Here is a 26,578-nt window from a genome sequence, read left to right as displayed (position 1 = left end):
GCATATCTGTGCAGGACCATCTGTGGATAGACTTGGAAAATGTTGAGGAGGAGGCAGTTGGACATCACTGACTAATAAATTAAAGAAATTCTTTCTCCACCATCTTGAATCCTACGCCACTTAGAATGTTTAGAGTCTCCCTAATTTAGTCCTCTGAGGACAAGGCCCCAGTCATGTGCTTTGTGGGTGACTAAATCTTTTGTCAGACACCTTGCCATGAACCCTGCCCTGCTCTCCTGTAAACAATCCCTGTTCAGGAGCCAAGGACACCAGTGACTACACAGGATGCCTGCTCTGTTTTCCACTGTCAACTCTGCCTAGTCCAGCACTAGGTTAAGGGACAGGCTTGTAAGCAAAGAATTTTTCCCCCTTTTTTATCCACACACGGTTAACTTAAACATAGGCTAAAATCAACCAGTATTAGTACTTTGACTTAAAACCAGGAACTTCCTGCCTGAGAGATAATTTTAACCTTCAGATTCAAGTAAAAGTTACATGAGGCTGCAGATACAGATCAATGCTAAAGTATGTGCTTAGTACTCTTTAGGTCTTGGGTTTAATCTCCAGTACCATAAACAAAACAAAACAAAAAATTATATGAAAATTCAGGATAATCTGTAGTTCTTCACTGTAATCTAGATTATTTTCCACACCCATGCCTCTATACTTTGGAAAGCAAAGCATGCAGCACCCAGCACAAAGAAGGAAATGAGTAAATGAATGAATGAATGGCATGTCTAGATAAAATGCGTGAAACATAGAAAGATTTTTATGTTGTAATATTAACTAAAAAGAAAAGGATTCAAAATTGTGTATGCATTTTGATACCAAATGTGCTTTTTAAAATCAAATATAGAGGGGCTGGCATGTATGAGGCCTTGGGTTTGATTCCCAGCATGGCAAAAACAAACAAACAACAACAAAAAACACAGAAAACAAAACCAAAGATAAATATCAAAATGTTTTTGAGTAGCCAGGCTAAGGATGACTTTAAAAAAAATTTCTTCTATATCTTCTAATAACAGGCATGTAATGTTTACAAATAACAGGTAAGATTACTTTTCTCACTTTTTTTTTTCAGGGCAGAAGACTGAACCTAGGGCCTTGCACGTGGTAGGCAAGCACTCTGCCACTGAGCTAAGTCCCCAACTCCGGTAGAACTACTTTCGTTAAAAAAAAACCTTCTTGCTAGTAATGATTACTTGATTTCTTTATTCTATAACAATTCTATGGGTTTTATTGTAAGGAAATTTTCAGAGTCAAAACAATCTCAGACAGTTAAAAGGAAAATTTAAAATAAGTATATAAAAAAGCACATTCCCTAGAAGGGTGCAATTCTATCACACAATTTTTTCCCTACAACATAATAAAATATTGATATTTATGTAAGTCAACAAAAGTCTATAGCTGCAGCTATTACACTCTTAAAGTATCTAACTAAAAGCAAAATTCCACAATTTACCTTTATTTGAAGACTTTGTTTAGTGCTAGCAGCAATACAATACATATAATGAGAGGAATTTTTAAACTATACACATCACACTTTCTTTGAAAAAGTGCTACTTAAGGTTCATCTGGCCCTGGTGATGCATGCAGTAATCCCAGCAACTGGGAAAACTGAGAGAGGAAAATCACAAGTTTGAGGCCAGCCTGGGAAACACATGAGCTTGTCTCAAAATAAAAAATAAAAAGGGCTAGGGATTCAGTACTGGGTTTAGTCCTCAGTGCTACAAACAAAACAAAACAAAACAAAACAAAGGTTATCTGACCAAGTACCAGCATGCTGGCAACATGAGGAGAAGAAGGAAAGAAGGAAAGAAAGAAAGAAAAGAAAAAAAAAAAGAAAAGAAGGTAGACTCCAGGAGATCCTGGACCTAATAAATGAAACAGTAGCCCTGGGAGATGAGCTATAAAGCTGTGGTTTTAAGTAACTTTCATTCCTGAACTTTAACACCAAAAGGCAGCAGCCAGTCAGGCCCACTAACACGAGGCTGTCCTAAGGCTGCCTAACTCCCTACCCCCAAGAAGGGGCATCTCAGTAAAAAGATTCACTCTTTCTGCAATCAGTGAGACAACCAACAACTTAGATAAAGACTTTCATGACTTTTATTTAAAAGTCCAATATCAGACCTTACTCAACCATCCTTTTTCCTTACTCATAATGATTTTTACACCCCATTCCCAGGATTCACTGAAATTAACAAGAGCCAACCAATTATTTCTAAGACTTTCAAAAGTTAGAAAACATTAGCAACAGAATATTATGCAACTTTTAAAGTTTAACTGATGTCAACCTAGGTTGTCACTACTGTTTGGACCTTAGCAAAGTATCAGTAGTCCAGTCCTGTTTAGGAAGTTGAAAGTTGAGCTATTGGGTTGGAATCATTCACAGTTCTCATTTTCAGCAAATCATGTGAGCAGGACACACGTTACAAAGTAAAATAGAGGGTGCCCTGAAGAGCCCTATAAAAACTTTTCTTTAACACATCTGCTCATTACCTACGTGACTTTGAAAAGGGCTCTATAGCACCACTAGTTTTCAAGGCTTGCGTTTTTCCCATCAAAAGCTATCGTTATTCTTAACAGAATCATATAATTCAGTAAAAGTATGTTTGAAAAAATATGTAATGGAGAATTCTCTGCTCCAGAATCTTCATCTTCTTTCCATTTGAATACAGAGTTATAACATAATCAAACATTTCTGTTGATGTTTTGGAACATGCAACCTGGGTTAACTGAGCATGTGATACAGAGCTACACAAAGCCCTAAGAGGCTGTCAGTTCTGAGAAGTAGCAGTTCACGAGCCCCAGTTCATGCTGGCTGAGCATGCAAGTCCTCCTGGCAAGACTTCTCAGCCTCCTCAGCCCTGCATCTTCCCATTCGCCTTGTTCATTCAGGTGAGCTACATTAGACTGTTCCCTGAGTCTTCCTGGGAAGAATGTTTCTGTAAAAAGGCCTCTTTACATCTACAACATTTTAAGTTAAGCATTTATAATTTTTTAAACATTTATAACATGGAGATACAACTATTTATCTCAAAGAGGAATAAATAATTCAATCAAATTACCATTCCAACACACAAATAATATTATTATTTTAACTACTGTAGCTACTGGGATAATTTTGGAATTACTAGGAATTGTTCATTAACCTGTTTTACTATTAAATATGCCACCAAGTGGGATTAAATAAAATAACAGGCATTTGACACTCTTCTAATTTTTTTTTCAACACAGGGGATTGAACCCAGGGTCTCATGCATGATAAATAAGTGCTCTACTACTGAACTACATCCTCAGTTTTTTGTTTGTTTGTTTGTTTGTTTGTAACTTGGGATTGAACCCAGGCACTCAACTATTTAGCTATATCTCAACCCTTCCCTCCCCCTTTATTTTGAGATAATGTCTCATTAAGTTGTAAAGGCTGGCTTCAATCTTGCTATCTCCATGTCTCAGTTGCCCAAATTGCTGGGATTACAGGGATGTGCCACAGCACCCAACTCTCCGGTTCTTTTCAAAAATTTTATTTGAGACAAACTCTAAATTGCCCACACTGGCAATTTACAATCCTCCTGCCTCAGTCTCCCCAGTAGCTGGGATTACAGATGTATGGCACCAGACCTGGCCTGACACTTTTCTATAGTTCATAAAGTCATCTCATTGCTTCTGCAGCAAATTATGAGCTTATGTCTAAAATATGCTATCTAAAGACTTAGGACCCTACTCATTCATCCTTTGAAATATTTAGTATGCCACGTTTAACAGGGCCAGACAATCATGGGGTAGTCTTGCTAGAAGTACCACAGTACTATGGTCCTCTCTTCACTGACCACTGCTGACATGAAGACCAGGTAAGAAGTTTTATCTGGTACACGTGATATACTTGGCTTCCTCTTAATCTTGCCAATGGGGACATGGCAGTTTCCATCACAACTTCCACTGCTACTACCTTAGTCCAAGGTCCATGTTTTGTCAGGGCTGTTGTAAGTCTTCTGAATGCTATCACACTCATTCCTGGTCTGCTAATAAACCTATTCAATGTGAAAGTCAATGTTGCTACAACCACAAGAATGAGTTTCTAATTAGAATAAGTTATACTCATGTATATATAATATGTCGAAATGCACTCTACTGTCATGCATATCTAAAAAGAACAAATAAAAAAGGGAGAAGACAAAACGCATATGTATTAAAAAAAGAATTATACAGATTTGCTAAAAATTATTCAAGGAAATTAGTGTTGAGCTTAAGAGATGTCAGTGACAGAACATGCTTCTCTCCAGTTCTCCCTCAGTTTTAGTCTGATAAGTAACAACAGCGATACTCATAATATAGTTACAATTAGCTGGACACACTGGGGCATACTTGTAAGCCCAGCACTCATGAGGTTGAAGCAGAAGGATTACCAGTTTGAGGCCAGGTGGGGCAACCTAGTGAGACTGTCTCAAAAAATAAAAAGTACTAGGGATATAGCTCAGCGGTAAAGTGCCCCTAGGTTCAATCCCCAGTACCAATATATATATATATATATATATATATATATATATATATGTAGTGTGTATATATATGTAGTGTGTGTGTATATATATAAAATACATATATGTAGTGTGTATATATATACATATATATGCACACACAGTTAGAATTAGAAGCTTCCCATATAATAAATTTATCTTTAGCAATCTAAAAAAGACTCTTGAGCTGGGGATGTGGCTCTGTGGTAGAGCGCTTGCTGAGCTTGCACAAGACCCTGGGTTCAATCCCCATCAAAAGAGAGACAGACAGACAGACTCTTAAAAGTTTTGAGGAGTTCTAATAGCCACAAAAACTAAGAAAACTGCTTGGGAGTGGACAGAAATAAATTTATGAGAAGAGAAAGCTGGTAAAAGGATGTTCAGTTCTGAATCAGCAGGCACTCATTTCTCTGAATCGGTTCCTCATGATAAGGCTATGCAATAGGAACTCAGGAGATGCCAGAACCAGGAGAGTCATCACCATCAGCACTGTTCCTGAGACAGGCTGTCACACTAGAAAAGAACCTTGGGTTGGAAGTCGTGAGTTTTATCTACTTCTGGTATAGTCACTATCCACATGACTATGGGGAAAGATACTCAAGACTTTCTAAGCCTCACTTTCCTCAGAAATAAAAGGTTGATGATGATACTTCCTCCACCTATTTCTGAAGTATGTTGCAAATGTTCAATATGAGCATTTGAAAGTCCCTTTGAAAAACTATAAAGTTCTAGACAAATGTGATGTACTTTTTTTAATATACACAAGTAAAAAAGTACTCACTGTCCTATTTGAATTGCTAAGTTCAGAGATGACTACATTGTGTTTATACAACATGAAGCCAAGATAAACAACTTTGGCCACAATGACATCTGGCAAATAATAATTTTACCCAAGAAAGTCAATCACCTCCCCACCCCAACTCCACCCGCCAAAAATGCAGCCAATTCTCTTGAAGCTCCAGGCAATTATGCACTCTAAAATAGACTCTGCAAAGTCCCCCTGGGAACAGTAAACTCTAGACCAAATTAGTGCGACAACTAGAAAATTGTAACTATGAAACAATTAGCTTTCAAGTTAATAAATGGCATTCTCTCTTTCAACTGATAAATTTCCTCTTCTAAAATGCCTTTCATCTAACTTTTGAAGTCAAATCTAAGTTCTTTGAGGACACAAACCAAGGGCTATCTGCTTTGTAAAAAAATTCCCACAATGGCCCTTTTCTGAAAATGTTTCAAAATTTGCAACGGGAAGACAGAATGAACTCTATATATAACATCTCTGAAGGATTCTCTATCTGTTTAAGAGTTCAGAACCTCCCTAACTACAACCAGGCTTCAGTTTTTCCCCTTGGCTATACCTTAGAAGAATAGTCCCTGTGTCTTACAAGTTGCCCTAGGTCTTAGTTCTGAGAAGAACTGCTGCAGGATACAATTCCCATAAAAGAATGTGCAGAAGTGGTATTTATTCAGGTAATTTTGGAACTGCATTGTTTTCATAAATAGTTTTCGCATTTTAGTGCTTTGGCTGATTTTATAAACTGTTAATCTCTGCTCACACTTCACCAGATACACCAGATTAGAATGTCCATTATGAATTCCTCAGGCAGATGAGGAGCTTCTCCAGGACATGGGTCACTTTAATTTCTTCTGTGTTTTGCTTGTGCAGTTAAGCAAAACACTGAGCAGGGAGAAGGTACTTACTAAATGGTTCTTAAATTAGAACCTTTTAAATTAATTTCTTTTCTGTCATATGTACTAAGACCATCTTGCAAAAAGCTGTTCTTCCAAGTTCTGAAAACGGTCACTCTCTCAGGGACAGCAAAAACTCATTATATCATGGTTCAATGTGACATAGATTCAAAAGATCCTTTGAAAAATAACTACACATTTAATTAAAAGTCCGATTATATTGGATTAGTTCAAAACACAAGCAAATGCTAGCCCAGATATAGATTTTTTAAAGAATTCAGTTATATTCTATATGGTACAATTGTTGTATTTACTTCATTTTATTATAGAAGAATTTCTAAGAAAAACAAGCCACTTCTGAGGCAGAAGTTTTTTCAGCAGATGGAATTTTAGTATTTTTTTATAGTAATACTTCTGTTTACAAGAGCAACATTCAGGTATACTAGCAGCAACTTTAATGGCATTGCAAATACAACTGCCTCCAAAATTTGGTCTTTGTAAGTATATCATTTAATGCAATCGTTTCTAAATAGATCCTTGGAAATCCAAAGGAATAATCCCAAGGAAGCAGTGCTATCCAACAGAAAGAAGATGTAAAGGCACATACATGTTTTTAAATACTCCAATATCCACATTTTAAATAGGAAAAATAAACAGATGAAATGAATTTTATTTTATTTAACCCAACATACATAAAATCTTAAAATTATTAATGAAATATTATTTCACAGTCTGTTTTTCATGCTATGTCTAAAAAAAAATTTTTAAGTGAGTTTTACACATAACATATCAATTCAGACTAGATGCATTTCAAGTGTCACCAGCCAAATGTGCCCAGTGTAGTGAACTAAGCAGCAGTTTTCAGAAGACTCACAATGGTGGTGTGTGTATGACTTGTCTCTGTTCCAATTCCAAACTCCATCACAATGACCAATGAGAAAAGAAAGGAAACCTAATCCAGTGGTCAGCCGGAAAGGCTAGAAATCAGTGTCCAGAGTTGCCAAACCCTGAGGAGAGTCAAGAGGAAGCAGACCATAGCCCCAAATCCCACAGAGACAGAACTGAAAGGAATCATTACCTCTATTGGACAAATCCTAAGTATACGTGCTTGCCAATCTTAAATACCATAATATTGAAAATCACATGACAAGGGAACTGAAAACTATGATATAACAAAGAACATTCTGGAAGTATAACATTAATCTCATTCTGTGAAGAAAAGGTGTATCAGAGCAATTAGCAACACCATAGCAACCCTTGACCACTCAGCTCTTCTCCCCTCCTCTCCCTAAATTTAATGGATAAACACATCTTGTTGGTTCTCTCTGTCTTTCCTGTGGCACTAGTGGTGTTGGACTTGTAAACAGAAAAAGAAAGAAACTTTGCAGTTAGAACCTTGCCACTCATTTGATAATCTGCATAGGTCTCCTTATATCTATCTTCATGTCTCGACTTTTAAGATTCCTGGATCATGTCTCAGGGCTCTTGGAATCTCTGCACCAGTGGGCAAACCGTCTTTGTCAGCTCTCTGGGCCCTCTGACGTTCAGTAACACTCAACACTCCAGTGAATGGTCTATCCAACAAAAAGTGTGCCATTCTCTGTCTTTTATTAATTTTCTTTATTAATTGTCTTCACTTCTACCTCTTTTCTTTTCAGTTGGTTAAAGCTAAAAACTCCTATCCTTGCTGCTATCTTATTACCTCCAGGTCTGCCTTCTGACTTTATATAATCTTCCATCCCTTGAAAATTCTTTTATCGAACTTCTCTGGCTTTTCCCTTCCTTACTGTCTAAACCATATGAGTCACCGCTTTGATTCCCCACCTCATCTGCCATTCAAGAGGAATGAGTCCCAGCCAGACACATCTTAGGAGGCAGGAGTATCTCAATTTCAAGGCCAGCCTCAGCAACTCAGCAAGACCCCAAGTAATTTAATGAGATTCTGCCTCAAAATAAAAAATAAAAAATAAAATGGGATGAGGGAATGTAGTTTAGTAGTAAAGCACCTCTGGGTTTAATCCCAAGTGCCAAAAAGAATTAAAAAAAAACAAAAAACCAGGAATGATCCCCTCCCAAACCCATCCCTAGGAACAAGCCACCCTACCTTCTTGATACTCTAGACTGCTGGGTGCTCCTAGTACCTCCACTGTAAGGTCAATTATTATTATTCAAAGTAGTTATGTTCTATAAAATCACTACAAACATTGAATTACTGAATATCAAACAATTACTAAGGAAAAAAAACAGGGTTAGGTTCCTGCAAACTTATAGTTACAATATTTTCCTCAACTAATTAATACACACCTTTTTAATGTGTTTCCCTGTGAAGACACCTTACTTAATATATATTGTTGCTTCATTAACACTGAACTCACAGCCAACTGTACTAACTCAAGGTTGAACCAAGTTAACTAATATGCATTTTCCCTCAAAGGCACACCACAGCTTTCTTATTTTTAAGAACAGACAGCATATCAATAATATGCTGACAGTTACTTTATTAAATGGTGAAGTCACCAACAAAAAACACAAAAATGCAAAAAAAAAAAAAAAAAAAAGGCACTGAATGTACTGCAAAAAAGCACTTGTTTACAGTGTAAGACCTGAAACAGGACAGCAGAATGTTACCTTGCTTAACCTCAGTTGGGAACAAGTGTAAAAGACTCATGTTTTGCCACTCTGCGTACATCTGTGGACGACCATAAGAGGGCCAGTAACATTGATTCAGGGGTTACAAATAAATTTTAGTGAGAAGGTGAAATCCCAAACACGGAATCTGAGACATTGAGAACTGACCGTACTCAGTACCTGATGGGGTTCTTCTGTGAACATTTCCTCTACTAAACTGTAAGCTCCCTGAAAGTAAATCATGTCTCATTCCTCCATCGGATCCCAGAAATTAGCACAATGCTTAGCATATTAAAAGCACTCAATAAGGGGTTGGGGCTGCAGCTCAGTAGTAGAGCACTTGCCTAGCATGTGCGAGGCACTGGGTTCAATCCTCAGCATCACATAAAAATAATTAAAAAAAAAAAAAAAAAAGGTATTGTGTTCATTTACAACTTAAAAAAAAAAAAAAGCACTCAATAAATGTTTGTTAGCCAAAATTTGCCCACATTTGCCTCCTCATATGAGAAAGAATTCTGCTTCTTCTAGTCTAAGGTCTAAAAGTATGACTATCTGTGGGCCTTACTGTCTTTCATCTCCTCAGGGACATCACTTCATCACTTGCCCCTACCACCACCACCTTTTACCTGTTTTAAAAACCTATGTATGGCTCATCCTGCACTCAAGGTTATGGATATGTACAATCCTCATTTGCTACTCTACACAATGCAGAGAACGTGGGGGAAATGAAACACAAGAGTCACTACTGATGGTCCATATTGACAGTCTGTAAGCTTTGGGAGAACAATAGCATTCCCAAAGAGAGTTCCTCACATTTCAACAGGTGCTGGTAATAACTAATAAAATTCTTAGTTTCACAAACATACCAAAATGCAAACTCTTTAAAGGGTTCTTTGTATAGAAGAAACACCTAAAACTTACAATGTTAATGAAAACTAATTTTTAAAAAAATGAGGTTATACAGGGAAGTGGAAACAATACTACCTAAGGGTGTCAGGGAGAAACCACAAATTCTTATCAGAAATCAGTTCCTGCTGCCTCCTCTCCACCTACCTCTCCACCCACGCTCTTCTCCAATCCATTGGGTTAGTTTCTGAGAAAACTGGTGAATAACTTCTAACAATAATCAAGTTTTAGAAAATCGTCTGCAGATAAATTAAAAAGACAATGAGAAGTGGGGGGGAACTATGAGCACAAATATCAAAATATTTAAAAAACATGTATTTGTTATCAAATGCTTCAAATTGAAGGATTAAAAAAAAAAACAAGAAAGTACTAAATAAAGAAAAAAGAATGAAAAAATGTTGGACTCTACCAAGCTTAGAAGCTTAAATCATCTAATAAATCTTGTGGAGACTTTTCTAAGGCCCCCTTGTGTCTACTTCTTGGTATGTTGTTAGCTCCAGTTACACAAGTTCCCACAGAACAGCAGGGAATTAACCTTCACCAACTGAACCCCTCCCACCTTACCCAGGGCAGGGATGCATCACAGTCATTCCATCTTCCAGCAATTCACAGTGCCTGGAACATGGAAGATGTCAGTAGATGTTCTTGAATGAAGATTGGCTGTAGAAAAGAGAGTAACAAGCCAGAGAAACTAGAATTTCTCTTCCCAAGAGAAATTCTAATCTTCCCTGTCTTTCTCTGACCTACCTTATCTGATAGTAGGTAAAACCCTAATTTCAGAAGGGATTCTGCCTTGTACCTATGAGGAAGGAACGCCAAAGAATCTGAACAGACAGGCCTTGCTGGGATTCCCCACCTAGACTATTAGCATTAGATCATGCCTTTTGTCCAATCACATTTCCACACAGCTATCCATGTCTATGCAATGAAGCCTCCATTGAAATTCCAAAGGACAAATTTCAGAGAGCTTCTGGAAAGCTGAATGAATACACACAGTTTCCTGGAGGGTATACCCCAAAAGCGCAGAGAAATTCTGTGCCCTTCTGCCCTACTTTGCCCTATGCATCTTTTCATCTGTATCCTTTGTGATATCTTTCAAAATAAACCAGTAAACCTAACTTTTCCCTGGCTTTGTGAGCCATTCAAGCAAATTAATTAAACCTCAGGAGGGGATTGTGGGAACCCCCATTAACAGACGATTGGGTGGAAGCACAGGTAAAATGACCTGGGGCTCACAACTGGTTCTAAGGTGGCAAGATCCAGGTCTTTGGAATGGAGCTCTCATCCTGTAGGATCACACCTTACCTCCAGATAGATCTCTAGGTAGATGGCTTCAGAACTGCACTGCATTAGAGGGCACCCAGCTGGTGTCTGCTGCTGAAGAACCAGTGCCTGTGTGGGAGGAAATCCCCACCCATGAGGTATCAGAAGTGATCTATGTTCTAAGTTAGGAGAAACTGAGTTTGAGAATGAGCTGGATATTCCTACAAAGGACCCTATAAGTTCATTTGTAAGTTTACTTTGAGAACCCATCAGAAACATTATAAAGGGTGGTCAGAGCATTTGGCCATTCCACCAGAACCAGGTTAATCTATAATATAGCCATTATTCAACAAATAAATGAACTGCCTGTCCTTCATAACGTATCTTAACTACAGGGAAAATAGTTTCTGAGGGCCAGGTGCAGCGGTGCACACCTGTAATACCCGTGGCTCAGGAGGTTGAGGTAGAAGGATCGAAGTCAGCCTCAGCAATGGTTAGGCACTAAGCAACTCAGTGAGACCCTGTCTCGAAATAAAATACAAAATAGGACTGGGGATGTGGCTCGGTGGTCAAGTGCCCCTGGTACAAAAAAAAAAAAAAAAAAAAAGAAAAGAAAAAGAAAGAAAGAAAATACTTTGAGGGATAAAAGCCTACTACTTTACACACACACGCACACTGCTCTTCTAGAGGCTTTGAATTTGGGGGTGGAGAGAAGGGGATCATGGCTGTGAAGTCCAGTGTGGGAGTTGGTTACCTCTGCTTTTCACTATTGCCCCTAGAAACCCCGACAGATTCTTCAGCAATAAATGGCTGAGCTCATTCTTCTAGTACTCTTCACATCATTTAATGGATTTATCCGAGCCCCTGTCCCCTCAGGGAAGGCATTACTTCACCCAGAACCCCTCCACATGACTGCCAAGACTGAGATTGCTCACCACCACCCCTGCAGCTAAAAAAAACAGACTCTCATCATTTCTAGCCAGAAACTATTCTACTCTTGCAGAAGCTTTTCCTTTCACATTGTTTTCACTCTTGATTAGAAAGGGAGCATCTAAGGTGAAAAAGTCAAGTGGCTTCAAACACTACTTTATGGCCATGGCACACCTGATGACCAGTGCAAAAACTGAATGCCAGGAAATCCTGACAGTGTGTGTTTAGAGAGAAAGAGCTGGGGGCAGGGGGGCTGTGTCAGTAAACAGACTAAAGCCAGCATCAAGACAGGGCTCCTTGTGAGTACAGCCTGCTGTATGTGGAACCCACTACAACTTTTTCTTAAAGAATGCAACGACTTAAAGAATGCAACGACTCTGCAAGAGGCCGATCCATTATGTCCCACAGAGGCTGCCCTTAGTGGACAGGCCTCTTAGGGAATAAACTGCACTGAGCAATTCATGTGTTAAAATTCCAAAGCTTCTATGATGAAATTTAGGTTAAACTAGGAGACAGATGATCTTCTCTATCATCTGCCTTCTCTAAAATTCCCACCAAAGGCCCCAAATGAAAGGTAAAAAGATGCTCACAGAAAGGATGGAAAGCCGGGCTAAAAAATAAGCTGATGATGGACACTAGGGAGGTTTCCGCTTATTCATTTATTCAAATGTTTTTCTGTGCCTACACAGTGCCAGGTACTGTGTCCCAAAGTGAACAACACAGACATGACATGGTTATCCCTGTCCCCATAGTGGAGGAGTGTTATGCACAGGCCGTCACAATCCAGAGGGAGAGGGTGCTACATGCAAAGATGAATTGAAGAGAGAACAGGGCTATCCAGCTCACTGGGGCTGTGGGTACTATCAGCAAAGGCTTCCACCCATCAGAGTCCTTAGTATGTGCCAGGCAGTTCTAACTTGGCAAGACTACATCCATTTAAATCTCACAGCCACACCAAGAGGTAGCTGTTATCATTCTCAATGCACCAATGAGAAAGCAGCAGCATGCCACAGAGGGGTTAAGTAACTTGTTCAAGATCATGCAGCTATTAAGTGGTGAAGTCTGGTTCCAGCACCCACCTCCACTTCCAACCACTGCAGAAGGTAGGAGTTAGCAAGGTTAAAGAAGGAAGGGAGGAGGCAAATTCCAGGCAAAGAAACCCTGGTAAAGACAAAACTCAAAATTGTTTGCAGAACTGAGACAAGTTCATTTTTACTGGAGTAAGAAGAATGAGGGGGAAGAGCAGAGAGAAATGAGACAGGGCCACTTGTGTGAAGAAGGCTGGATTTGATTTTAACAGGTACTTGTTATAGTTCTGTGCTCCTCAATAGCACAAGGAAGAAAATTAATGAAAATAATGCAACAGTTCAACAACATATAAAAGAATATAAACTTATGATAATTAAAAATCAATAACATATAAGTTAGCTACCAAGTCATAACCGCTTTTAACAAGTGCTAAACAGAGGAACTCTGCCATACTCATAGGACTAAAAAGTAGCTGAGGCACAATGCAGTAATCAAAAGGCCCATGTTTGGTTGGGCATGGTGGCACACGCCTGTAATCCCAGTGACTCAGGAGGCTGAGGCAGGGATGTTGCAAGTTTGAGGTCAGCCTCAGCAACTTAAACAGGCCCTATGCAACTTAGCAAGATCCTGTCTCAAAATAAAAAATAAAAAAAGGCTGGGAACCGGACTCAGGGGTTAAGTACTTCTGGGTTCAATCCCTGGTACTAAAAAAATAAAAGAAGGGTCTATACTTCAAGATCTGGTCTTATTCACCTATCTGTAAGCACAACTAGCTCTGTGTCCTTGGCCAGTAAACCAGTCTCCAATTCTGTAAAATAAATATAACTGCTTTGGAAAATAAAACACATGAATATGTCAGCTATGACTGTTAAGTTCAACTTATCAATTACACTTTGAAACTGTGATCTTCATCACACTCCTGCACATTTAACCAATATGCACCTCTCTCTCTCTCTCATTATGATTTTTAGAAAAGAAGTCATGGGGGAAAACTGGTTTATATAGCATGTCATTCTTAACTTTAGCATCCTAAACCTCCAGCTTGGAGTTTCTGACTTGAAACTGTCACTACTACAATTTCATAAACTAAACAAATCTTTCTTTGTCTTTGGCAAGAAAGGTACAATGCAAATAAAAGGACCTCTGGCTAATTGCATTCATGGGGGGTGAGGGTTAGAGAATATTGGGAAGTTGTTCAACGACAGCTAGTATAAGGTCTTCCAAACCCTAATCCTACCCCTCCTAGACTGGTGGAATGCAGCACTACCTGGAGTCACAGGCCCTTCTTTCTGTACCAGGTCTAAAATTCAAAAACACAGATTTGGGAACTAAAAGAAAATTTAGGGCCTTGAAAGGTAATAAGAGACTCAGAAGACAATCTCTTCTCCTACCCCTTCTATTGCCATTTGCCCTGAAAAATTATTTCATCTTAGTGAACCAGAGGGGCAAATTAATGGTACAGCATCATGAAGATGGAATCACAAAAAAATCACGAGAAAACCCTGGTCAAAACTGCAATACCAGCTACATGCACACCTATAGTTCCAGTTATTTAGGATAATAAGGTGGATTGCAAGTTTGAGATCAACCTGGGCAACTTAGACCCTGTCTCAAAAGAAAAAATATAACAGGCTGGGGATGTAGCACAGAGGTAGAACACCCCTGGGTTCAATTCCAAGTACCAAAGTGGGTGGGGCAATTTAGATAATCCTGTAGTTAGAAACAAAGAACAAATGGGGATAAATACAGTAAGAGGCATGAGTATGAACAGGATAAACTACACATAACAGTTAAATTCAGAGATGCTCTTAAAGCTTCAGAGTCACATTTATGATTTTTAAAAAAGAAATTTTATATATTCACTAGTAAGTTTATATTTCTCTAAGTAGTGGTACTTGCTGAGAAAAAAGAGTTCCAAAGAAATGTATTTAAACATATACCAAGCTCCTATTGATGTACTTAGTATTATGCTATGCACTACAGGGACATACATATACCTTGCTTTCAAGGTATAATTTGGAAAAGTGTTTGGGAAAACATAAAAGCAGTTAGCAGAATGTGTTAACTGCCACATAAAAAGAAATATGCTAAGTAGGGGCTGGGGTTGTGGCTCAGTGGTAGAGCGCTTGCCTAGCATGTGTGAGGCACTGGGTTTGATCCTAAGCACCACATAAAAATAAACAAATAAAATAAAGGTATTGTGCCCATCTACAACTAAAAATATTAAAGAAAAAAAAAAAAAGAACTATGCTAAACTTAGGAGTCTAGAAGGACCAGTCAGCTCTATTGAAGCGATCAGCAAAGACAATCACAGGTGGCAGCTGAATTTAGAAGAACAAAAAAAAAAAAAAAAAAAAAAAAAATTTTTTTTTTGACAAAGTAATTTGAGGGAAGGAATAGAAAAAGAAAAGTCTCAAGAGTAAAATATGAATTTCCTGAGCTCTCTGGCAAATATTAGCTTAATATCTCCCCTGACAACAACAGCCACATGAATATCACTTGGAGTGTCTGCATGCACCTTCAAATGTAACATGCGCAAGTCCAAATGCATATATTCACTTTTAAAAATCATTTCTCTTTACAAACTTTCCCATTTTCATTAATTATGCTACCATTCTCTTAATTTATTCTCAAAAACTTGAATTTATTTTATGTATTACTTGTAGCTTTTATTATTTTTTATTTTTGTTTACAATTTGCTCTTCCTCACTTTTGCATCCTATCCAGTTTTCCTCTAAATATACCTCTGTGCATACCTCCATTCATACCAGTTAGGTTCCCAAGGAAGAGAAAGCAATGGAAAACTTAATAAACTGTAATAACTTGTTAAGCTTTGATGCAAATCTCAAACTGGACCAGCCTCAAACTGGACCAGGCTTAGGAACGCATGGGACCAGATGGAGTATTCCAGCACAGATTTTAGACTACCCAGAGTTTAAACCTGTATAGGTCAGATGACCTCCTCTCTGCCCCACAGGGCCACAAAGTAATCTCTTTCATACTAATCTGATGGTGAGGAAGGACCCCTCTCAGTGTCAGCAAGCAAGGGGTGAGGGAAGATGAAGAGGAAAAGGATCAAATTTGCTTGCCCAAATTTTTAGGACACAGTTATCCAAGGTCCCATATCCCAGATATTTCTAAGATGGAATATGTATAAGATGGGAGTCTTCTGAACAGAGGGGTGTTAAGTGGCAGATTAGTAACATGTTGGAATTTGAAATAAAGGAGTGGAGAGACTGTATTATTTTATCCTCAAGAAAAATTGTGGGAAGCCCTTGTCACTAAAAATGTTTCTGGGGTAAACTTCAGCAGGAAAATGGTGAATTGGAGGTCCTGTTCCATGTACATAAGGTTTCTAAAATAAACAGAGGCTGTGGGTATAACTCAGTGCTAGAACACACATTAGTATGAGCCAGGCCCTGAGTTCAATCACCAGCACAAAAGAAAATAAATGGAGAGAGCACATGTCTAACACGTTTTGGCAACTCCTAAACCCCAAGGAAGTTATCTACTATTTTCTGGGGATTAAACCAAAAGAATTCTAACAATCAGTTGCTAAACTTGATACAGTTCTGAAAAGAATCCTCCTCATAACCAGTATTACACAGGCTAGTGTAGCATGCCAGCAGGTCAAGTCAAGCTTAAGACACCTCACACTGCTGCTGCTGTGTTAAACACAATATCGACGTTAGCAATCCCCGCTCTAAAACTTAATCCTGGGCTGGAGTAAATTTAAAGAGCAGCAGGACAAGTCATCAGCTATAAGATCCAAATCCAATACAACCTGGATTTGAAGGGAAGAGGACCGTAAGAAAGAAGACAACAATGAACAAATTATAAAGTGGATCTACAATACTTCCTGTGGCACAATATCTGTTAAACTAATACTGCCACGCAAGTAGAGCGGTACTTAGCACTGTGTAAGGTAAGATGACTGGACAATTTTTTTCTGACTTCTAATACAACTGGTCTTCCTCTTCATCCCCTTTGTCACACATTTGTAAAAGACAACAATCCTCAGTAACTTAGGTACAGCCTTCAAACACACACTACTCTACTTGGAGAAAGTCTGAACTGGCTCTTCACAAAAATGAGTCAATAAAAGTAGAAGAACTGTCAGGAAACTACTTATAGACTCAGAGGCTCAGGAGGCTGAAGTGGGAAGGCAGCAAGTTCAAAGCCACCCTCAGCAAAAGTGAGGCACTAAGCAACTCTGTGAGACACTGTCTCTAAATAAAATATAAAACAAGGCTGGGGATGTGGCTCAGGGTCCAGTGTCCCTGAGTTCAACCCCCAGTACCAAAACAAAACAAAACAAAACAAACAAAAAACCTACTTATGGAAAAACAAACAAAAAAAGAAACTCCTTAAATATGAAACAAGGTATCTATGTATGGGCTAGGCATACCAGGTGTGGATTTGGCCCCAAGTAGGAGGGAAGCCACAAAAGGTGCAAGCATGAAGTTACCAGCTTGTATTAGTTATTTTTCCCTCTTTGGAGATGGGAGGTCTAACATAGGGGAAAGATAAGGAAGACTAATGAATATAGATATGTTCTGCTTGCAGACATCACATGCGGTAAAGCAGCACTAACTCAGATATTCAGCACCAAAATTTAAATTAAGGTATTTGTGCTGAGCAAGCCACTGAAGCTCTGCTCTACTCAGAGCTGTAGTCCCTGCAGAGAAGGAACTCTACCTTTTAGTAAGACAAGCTACTTGCCCCTCCCCTTCAACCGTGAGGTCACCTGAAAACGGTATTAATACAGCGAAGCTGCTGGAGGAGCTGACGATATTTACATTTCTGAGGGTTGTGAATCACTACTGAATACCTAAAAGGTGCCAGGCTCTCTGTGGTACAACTGACATATGTTATCTCTATGGTCTTCAGACAGTCTTGCAAGAAAAGTGATTTTATACCCCTTTTATGATGAAAACCCTCATTTGAAGGGATTACTCTACTAACCCTCACTATACACTGGAGAAATCTCCCCTTCTACACTTTAGGGTCACCTAAAATTAAAAGTGATAATGCCTACCAGGCCCAATCTGATTGCATTGTATCTTACCTCACAGGAACACTCATTTCAAAGAAACCAGTTCATTCAACACTAATCCAGGACACCTCTAAAGGTCTTCTTTCTCTCTCTGAATTCTACCCATCAGATCCTACCTTGTCAAAAAGCCTCCCCCAACTAGCCCAGACTAAAAAGCCTACCCCCAATCCTTCCTTTCTTCTTAATCTAATATTAGAGACTTGGTCCTGATTCTGCTTCATGTTATCAATTAGTTTTCCACACTTGATATCTATTATTTGCATAATTAACAGTAAGCTCCCTAGAAGTATTACTTAAGACTTCATAGTTTCTCACAAACCTCATACAATGTAGCATAGAATCTCAATTTCTTAGATACTTCAAATATTAATCTACAGAGGGAATACAGATCATGTATTAGTAAAGAACTAACTACAGCTTGAATTCCCAGTATCACTGTTAACCACTCAAGCTCAAACAAGCCTCCATTTTTTCATCTATAAGTTATTATAAATGTATAACCTATAAATTAGTTAATAAAAACACCTACCCTCAAAGAATAAGTATGAGACATGAATGAGAAATGGTCAGTTATATTCTATAAATATTAGAGTGTTATCCCTTAAAATTCTTGAAAAGTAATTACTTATAGGCATCTTAAAAGATTTGGGGGAAGCCAACAGCATACATATTCTATAATTATGTCTTCACAAATTAATGAAGTCTATAATGACAATGTATCTTTAACACTATAAATATATGGTTATTTGCTTTATAAGAATTTTTTCTAAATTTCATTTTTTTGCCCACACAATTTTATAATGGTCAAGCATTTATTTTTTATAAAGAACATTTACCTATAATCATTACCCAATCACATTGACTGTGCTTAACTCTTTTCTTCTTTCTAGTTCTTGGTCATACATTTGTGTATCTACTAATATATTCCCAACTTAGATACCAATTGATGTTGCTTTTTCATTTAACATATCAAATATTTCATATTAATACAGACTTTACAATCATTTAACCATCACATAATACCCCTACAAAGTTAACATAATTTAGCTCCTTTTTTCTATTGGACAACTGGTTACATTTTTAAAAATTATTTTATCATTGTAATAACACCTAAAGAATACCTTCATGTGCAGAAGCTTTTTTTTTTTAAATAAACATTTAAAAAATATTTTGTTTTAGTTATAGGTGGACACAATACCTTTATTTTATTTTTATGTGGTACTGAGGATCGAACCAAGGGCCTCACAGGTGCTCTACCACTGAGTCACAACTCCAGCCTCAGAAGCTTTTTTTAAAACATCTTCATGCACATAGTTTTTCTTTTAAAATACTAGGTCAAAAAATTTTATGTGTGGGCTGTGGAGGTAAATGCCTATAATCCCAGTGACTGGAGAGCTGAGGCAGAGGGATCACCAAATTCAAATCCAAACTAGGCAACTTAGCAGATGCTTTTAAAAACATTTTTTAAAAAAGTGAAAGGGCAGGATACAGCTCAATGGGGGCACACCCCTGAGTTCAATCCCCAGTGTGCAGGAAAAAAAGAACATTTTTAAGTCTAGATAGCACAGACAAACTGAACTGCAAAAGAGTTTAACAATCTAAACAGTCACTAAACTAGACAAGGGATCAAGAATGAGTAGGGCTCAACTACCAAGAGTAAGGTAGGGTCCAAGTTTCATCACCATCTTATCAATATTGTATCTTTATGGTACTTCACTAAATAGTCACTATCACAGGTCATAGGAAAGTGTAAACAAGTGCAACCTCTCTAGAGGTTTTTGGATAATTTCGGCAATGTGTGTATGTATACATATATGTATATGCATGCGCATGCACCCACACACACACATATACATACTTGAGTTTATGTATAAGGATCTTCTGGCCAGGAAGTTCACCTTTTCTAATAAAGTCTGAAAATAACCTAAAAAATTCATCAATTGGGAACTAGTTAAAAGACTTGGCTACACACTAAAATTACCTGGAGAGGGTTTCATAAAGAAAGACACAGGACAGGGCTGCGATTGTAGCTCGGAGGCGCTGGTTTTGATCCTCAGCACCACATAAAAACAAATAAATAAAATAAAGGTATTGTGTCCATATACAACTAAAAAAAATTTTTAAATTAAAAAAAGAAGACAGACAGACACAGGAAGTCCCAGCTGAGACCAATTAAATCAGGATCTCTGAGAGAGCAGTCTAGGCATTTAAATCTCTTTAGGTAACTTTAATGTCCAATCAGACTTAAGAATTAACTAGACTAAGTATTATATGTACATTGATTCAGAGGAAATCAAAGTAATTAATAGCTAAATGCAGAACAGTACACACAGCAACTGCCATTTTGTATAAAGAAAAGAGAATCGTTTTCTTGTATTTGCATAGAATACTTCCAGAAGGTAACAAAAGAAATTGATACAATGGTAGCCTTTGATAAGAGCTCTACTGGGTTGAATCTCCTGTAATTAACACACACACACACACACACACACACACACAACATAGAAAAAAAGAGTTCTATATTATCAACATACACTTAAGGAATAAAGAAATAACGTGAGAGGCTTACATTTCAACATATTTTATACACAGTTTGATTTGTAACCAGATACATTTAAAATTAATAATCTTTTTTCTTCAATATTTTTTAGTTGTTGATGGACCTTTATTTTATTTATTTATATGCAGTTCTGAGAATCCAACCCAGTGCCTCACACATGCTAGGCAACTGCTCTACTAAAATTAATAATCTTGAACAAAAGCAAATCATAATTTCATACAGAAGCAACTTTTCAGGAACACGTGGAATCAAGTAACAGTTATGGCATAACATAGTAGGGTCCAGTTACCAATGCTCACAGTGTCCTCCGTGAAGTCCTGCACACTAACAAAGAACCAAATGGCTGCCAGGAATCCATCTTTGCCCTCTGGGTAGGGTCAGTAGTTCCTGTCAACTCCTTCTGCCCTAGCAACTAACTTATTTAATGTACCATTCTAGAGCAAACAGTCACTGCCTGATATGCTTGGGGAAAATGTTTACCCATACCTCATTTCCTCACACAGTGTAGGTCACCATTAATGATATGTTAGTCTGATGCATACTCTTAAGGAACAAATCAGATTCATGAATCCATTTTTAAATTAGTTTTCCAAGTGGAAAAATCATACATGGAAAGCAGAGATGATTCAACTTTTTTTCTAAAGCACTTACTTCATGTAAGATACAAACAGTCTCTGCAGGATTCAGCCTACAATACTTTTTTTCATAACTAAGTGTGCTATATCTTAGATTTGAGAGAACAGTTCGTTCATTTCTATCTATAATCTATTAGTACCATGTCACACAAGAATTCAAATGAATCTAAAAAGTATAGAGAACAGTTGGTCACGGTGGTACACACCTATAATTCCAGCATCTCAGGAGGCTGGGGTAAGACAATCACAAGTTCCAGGGCAGTCTCAACAACTTAGGGAGAATCTGTCTCAAAATAAAAAATAAAATAAACATGGGTTGGGGGTGTAGCTCAGTGGTAGAGCTCTCCTGGGTTGAATCTTCAGTAATTAACACACACACACACACACCCACACACACACACAGAGTACATAGAAAAAAGAGTTCTATATTATCAACATTTACTTAAGAATTTCATAGCTTCACAAATATTAAGTTAAATATTTTAGGTTACTCTGACAGCTGAGAGATTTATAGGTTTCAGGTACATTACTTAAACAAATATCCTTTTTTATGTTTTTCTTTGGGGGGGGTAGATCAATTTACCATTCAGATACTTATCCTTTCTAATACCAAACAATTAATTAATACCAATGGAAATAAGAAAATTTCTTTGAGTTCCCTATAAAAATTTTTCTTTTTTTTAACATCATAAAGTACATGGGCAATACCAAGAAAGACAATTCCCTACTATACACATTAACATTTCAAGAAATCAGAATACTGGAGATGTTTTAAGGATTATCAGTTTTCAAAACTCTTAAATTCATTCATTCATTTACTCAACAGGTATTTATTAAATGCCAACTTCCTGCCAAGCACTGCATTAAGCACTACAGACACAATGGCAGAGCCTGGGATTCAAAAGAACTCTCATATCCAGGCTCTAACAATACATTTTCTTGTTTCATGCACAGTTACATGTAAATGCAAGTTTTAAATTTAAAAGATTTGTAGCATCAATTTAAAACATATTTTTGTTACTATTTCTCAATCATACTTTGTAAAAGAACTTGAGCAAGTAAAGGTAGTTAATTAAGAGGTAAATGACAACAAAGATTTTTCCCCCCATAATTCTAAAGGTTTTGACTGCGAGATAGAAAAAAGAAAATGTCCAATTTTCTGGGCACATGAGAGAGACAGTTGGCAGTCTGAAGTATTTATAAGGTGTTAAAGGCAAAACTGATTAGACTGGTGATTTTGCTGCTTCTTCCTAACACATCCTAAATCAACACCTGTTTTCATCTCTTGAGGAATGTGCAGGTTAACAACTAACTTGTCTTCAACTCGTGAAGGAATGGAGTTGCTATGACAACATGCAACTATTCTTACTGGGAATCAGACTGAGTTCCCCGCTAGATATGCAGGTTCTCCATCCATCCCCCTCAGCTTTGGGGGATGAATTTCTACTGCTCCAGTACGAGTTCTGCTTAGACACCCTTTGTGAATTAGTTTTTTATTTTCTATGAGACATCATAGATAATCAAATAGAAATAGCAATGGCTATTTAAAGATAGAGCAAATACATCTAATCTTTAATGATTAAAAAGTTGTAGGTGTGGTGATAAAAATCATCTTCATAAAGCAATATAGACATCTCTCCTTAGTGCTGTGCTAGGCACAAATTCTAAAGTACAATCTACAAATTAAGCAAGATCACAGGGACACATAACTAGAAAAAAATTCTAGCCAGGCGTGGTGTCACACATCAGTAATTCCAGCAGCTTGGGAGGCTGAGGCAGAAGATTTCGAGTTCAAAGCCAGCTGCAGCAAGTTAGCAAGGCCCTAAGCGACTCTCAGCAAGACCCTGTCTCTAAATAAAATATAAAAGAGGGCTGGGGATGTGGCTCAGTGGTTAAGTGCCTCTGGGTTCAATCCCTGGTACCTAAATAAATAAATAAATGGAAATGAAAGGAATGGACAAGAATATGATAATAAGGAATCCAGACTCATGTTGACACAAAAATCTTACATAACAGAGCACTCTTGCTATACAACACTTACCCACAACATTATAGTATTAATGGGTGCATTTTATTGTGCTTAATATATTGTATTATTTTGATAAAAACAGAAAATACAGTAAGAAAAAAATACATAGCATGCTGTATGAGAAGGCACATTGTTCTTTTCAGAACTCCATTATAAAGGCAGCTGGACAGATTCTGGCTGAACACAAGTGGGATGCCAGCCCATCTCCTTCCATCCCCATCCCACCCTCCCATTCAAGCACTGGTTACAAAAGTGCCTGTGTGGCCATAGAAGTGAGTCATGGATGTTCCATTTACAGATGGGTGCGGTTGAGGGAAATCACTGTAACATGCCCAGTTAGCTGGAAAAGTCCATCCTGTTTTTCCTCTTTTACATAATAATCATTTTTCACAAACCTGAGATAAAGAAAGTTTGGTAAGTAGGAACTCACCAAGTATTTCAGCACTCTTATACTCAAAGGAAAAACTTACTTTTATAGCCAAGTACATGATCTCATAGTCCAGGCCCAACAATTCACACCAGGCAAAGGATTTGTACAATCAGTATAAAACATTTGTTCCTTTTGCACACACCAAGAAAAACAGTGGCTGGAGAAATAAATCACATTACCAGCTCTCAAATCAGATTCACCCACCAGGAATTCATGCTGGCAGCCAAAGCATTTCGTGAGGGCAAGGACAATCTTTTGTAACTTCCTTTGCCAAGGAAACACAAAGTCAACGTGGCTTCCTTCAACTGACCTTAGAAGCAAACCATAAGAAACACAACCTAAAGCAACAACAAAAACCAAAGCTCTCCTTGGAGCTACACACTCTGTGCATTAAACCACCATATGCACTAGTCCATCTCTTAATATCACCTACCTAATCAAACAACAACATGTAAGATGACAGATTCACACTTCACAATTTATAATTACAATACTTGTTTCAGATTAAAAAACATCTAATCCAGGTCTTTCAACTTATTCAAATTCCCTCCAAATCAAAAAGTCTGTATCATTCTTTTCTAAACATATTTCAAATAACGATGGAGACCTGCATTCAGCTCCTAAGCTGCTCTGAGCCTCAGGTGAAGACTACACCAGGGTTCAAAGGATTGCAGTGACCTTGCCCAACTGATAAAAATTTTGCACATATGCATTCCTATAATTATTAACACCAACAATTAACTTGTCCTCCTAAGGTGTTGAATGAACTTAGGTTTTTAAGTACATTGAAATTCCTAATAAACATATTATTTTAATAACACAAACTACTGATTATTTTAATGAGGAGAAAAAGTTCTTTTTGTTAAAGTATATGTGCTGCTGAAGGGAGAATAAGAGGAAAAAGTCTAATAAGAGATTTTATTCAAATCAGGTTTTTCCAAGCAAACATTATTCCTACCCTATATATCACAGTATAAAATATTCTAAAAACTATTTAAAATAATTTACCTCACAAAAGCAACAAATTCATTACAGCAAAATCCAAAATTAGTAACAAAAAAGAATAAAACAGAAGAAATTTTCATCTACTTCTTAATAACCACTGTTAACATGCTTAAGTACAGAGTTGCTAACCCTTTCTGTACATGTTAATCATATAAATTTACATCTTACTTTCACTTCGAGTGAAAACACCTTTGTGTGATGATCATTTTGTTCAACCAATCCCCTCTTTGGTTAAACAAAATTTTACTTTTTTTTTTTTTTGTGGTGCTGGGGATTGAACCCAGGGTCTTGTGCATGCAAGGCAAGCACTCTACCAACTGAGCTATCTCCCCAGCCCCCCCACCCCCAAATTTTACTCTTGATAATAAAAACTTGGAACTAATCCTGAAAAAAATAAATATACGATATTCCTAAAAATATTTCTGAATGTCCAGTCACTTCTATCCAGTTCTGACTCACCGCCTACTTCATGTCTTTTTAATGCTTCTCTGAAAACTTAGGGTGCTGCATCACCATTAAACAAACCAACAAAAACATGTATCTCAGCTCAGTCCTCTAATCCACAGGAAGAAAACAGTCTCTGAGAATGCTTCAATTTCAGGAAAGCCTCAACAGGAACATTACAAAATTTCATAACCTTAAAGGAGTTGGTAATACTTAAAATCATTTTGTACCATATTTTATTCTTTTTGAAGGATTTTCAAACTATCTTCTCACCACAACTCTATTACATAAGACTGGTGCTGTCACTTTACAAATGGCAAAACTTGAGGACCAGTGAAATGTAGAGTCTTGTTGAATCTTCTATCAACATGGTGAATGAGGCAGAACTCAAAGGCCTCCTTAATCTGTCTGCCAAGGGTTTTTAATAGATCCTACGACTCCCTTCTTCACCTCTGCTAGACATCACTAGTATAAGCCCCAGAGCTGTACGTTGGTATTCAGGACAAGGAGATATAATGTAAAGGTTGTGCCAGGAGATCCAAAGCGCAGGCAAGGACATCTGCAGAAAGACTTTTAGAGAGTAGTAAAAAGCAAGTAATGCTACTGTACATGTGCTGTACATCTTAAGGGCATTAAAAACTTGATCCTTCAACATGTATAATCAAAAAAATGAGAGATTACACTCCATTTATGCATGATCAAAATGTATAAATGCATTCTACTGTCACATACAGATTAGAACAAATAAAAAAATGAATTTAAAAAAAACGAGTGTTGGGGCTGGGGTTGTGGCTCAGTGGCAAAGTGTTTGCCTAGCACGAGTGAGACACTGGGTTCGATTCTCATCACTACATAAATAAATAAACAAACAAAATAGAGTTAAAAAAAAAAGCTGTTAACATGCTTTCACAGTTGTATTAAAAAAAAAAAAAAAACTTGAGTGCACTGAAACAAAACTGTGGTTGTTCCCAGAATATTCTTTATTCTGCCTCAGAAAAATCTTACTAGAAATATTTGCATGTTGGGAGCTGGCAGTGGTGGGAAGTCACAGTCCTGCCCTCAGTCACACCAAGTACAAAAGCAGCAAGTAAGCTCTAAATTCTGTACTGAAGGTAAAAATTTTTCTCTATCAGTGTTTGATTTATATGTATGTTATAGTGTCCGAGGTGCTGTCTGTTGCTTATTCATCTTAGTGTGTAATCTGTTGTCCTATGGACTGTAAATTCCAGGAGGTGTAACCATGGGTGTCCTACCTGAACTTGTATAGGTGGAGTACCAAGTCATAACAAAGACACCAGCTGCTATTTGACAATGATAATAAGTAGATTATATTATATTTATACTACCCTGTAACAGATTACTTAAATTTGTTCTAACAGAACAATGGGGATTAGCACTAACTAGGACATTTGGCTGGAGGTACTCAGGACTGGGGAAAGAAGAGCGGAGTTTACTCTGGC

The 26,578-nt window shown here is 37.6% G+C and overlaps 1 protein-coding gene across 3 annotated transcripts in view; it reads right to left on the bottom strand.

The window, feature by feature from the left end:
- The window catches only part of Fnip2 (folliculin interacting protein 2), a 115,346-nt gene that overhangs the window by 84,759 nt on the left and 4,009 nt on the right, over nucleotides 1-26,578 (bottom strand). Inside the window, exon 1 of one of the 3 annotated variants that reach the window (XM_047566169.1) lies at nucleotides 10,302-10,342. The exons of the other annotated variants lie outside the window; for them this stretch is intronic. Coding sequence (XP_047422125.1) covers nucleotides 10,302-10,327 — 26 coding nt within the window. The 5' untranslated portion in view covers nucleotides 10,328-10,342. Of the gene's footprint in view, nucleotides 1-10,301; nucleotides 10,343-26,578 lie in introns of those variants that run through there. 3 annotated transcript variants of the gene reach the window in all.

The sequence above is a fragment of the Sciurus carolinensis genome, chromosome 10 (genome assembly GCF_902686445.1).
Source record: "Sciurus carolinensis chromosome 10, mSciCar1.2, whole genome shotgun sequence".
Lineage (NCBI taxonomy): Eukaryota > Metazoa > Chordata > Mammalia > Rodentia > Sciuridae > Sciurus > Sciurus carolinensis.
This window is presented reverse-complemented; position numbering and strand designations above follow the sequence as displayed.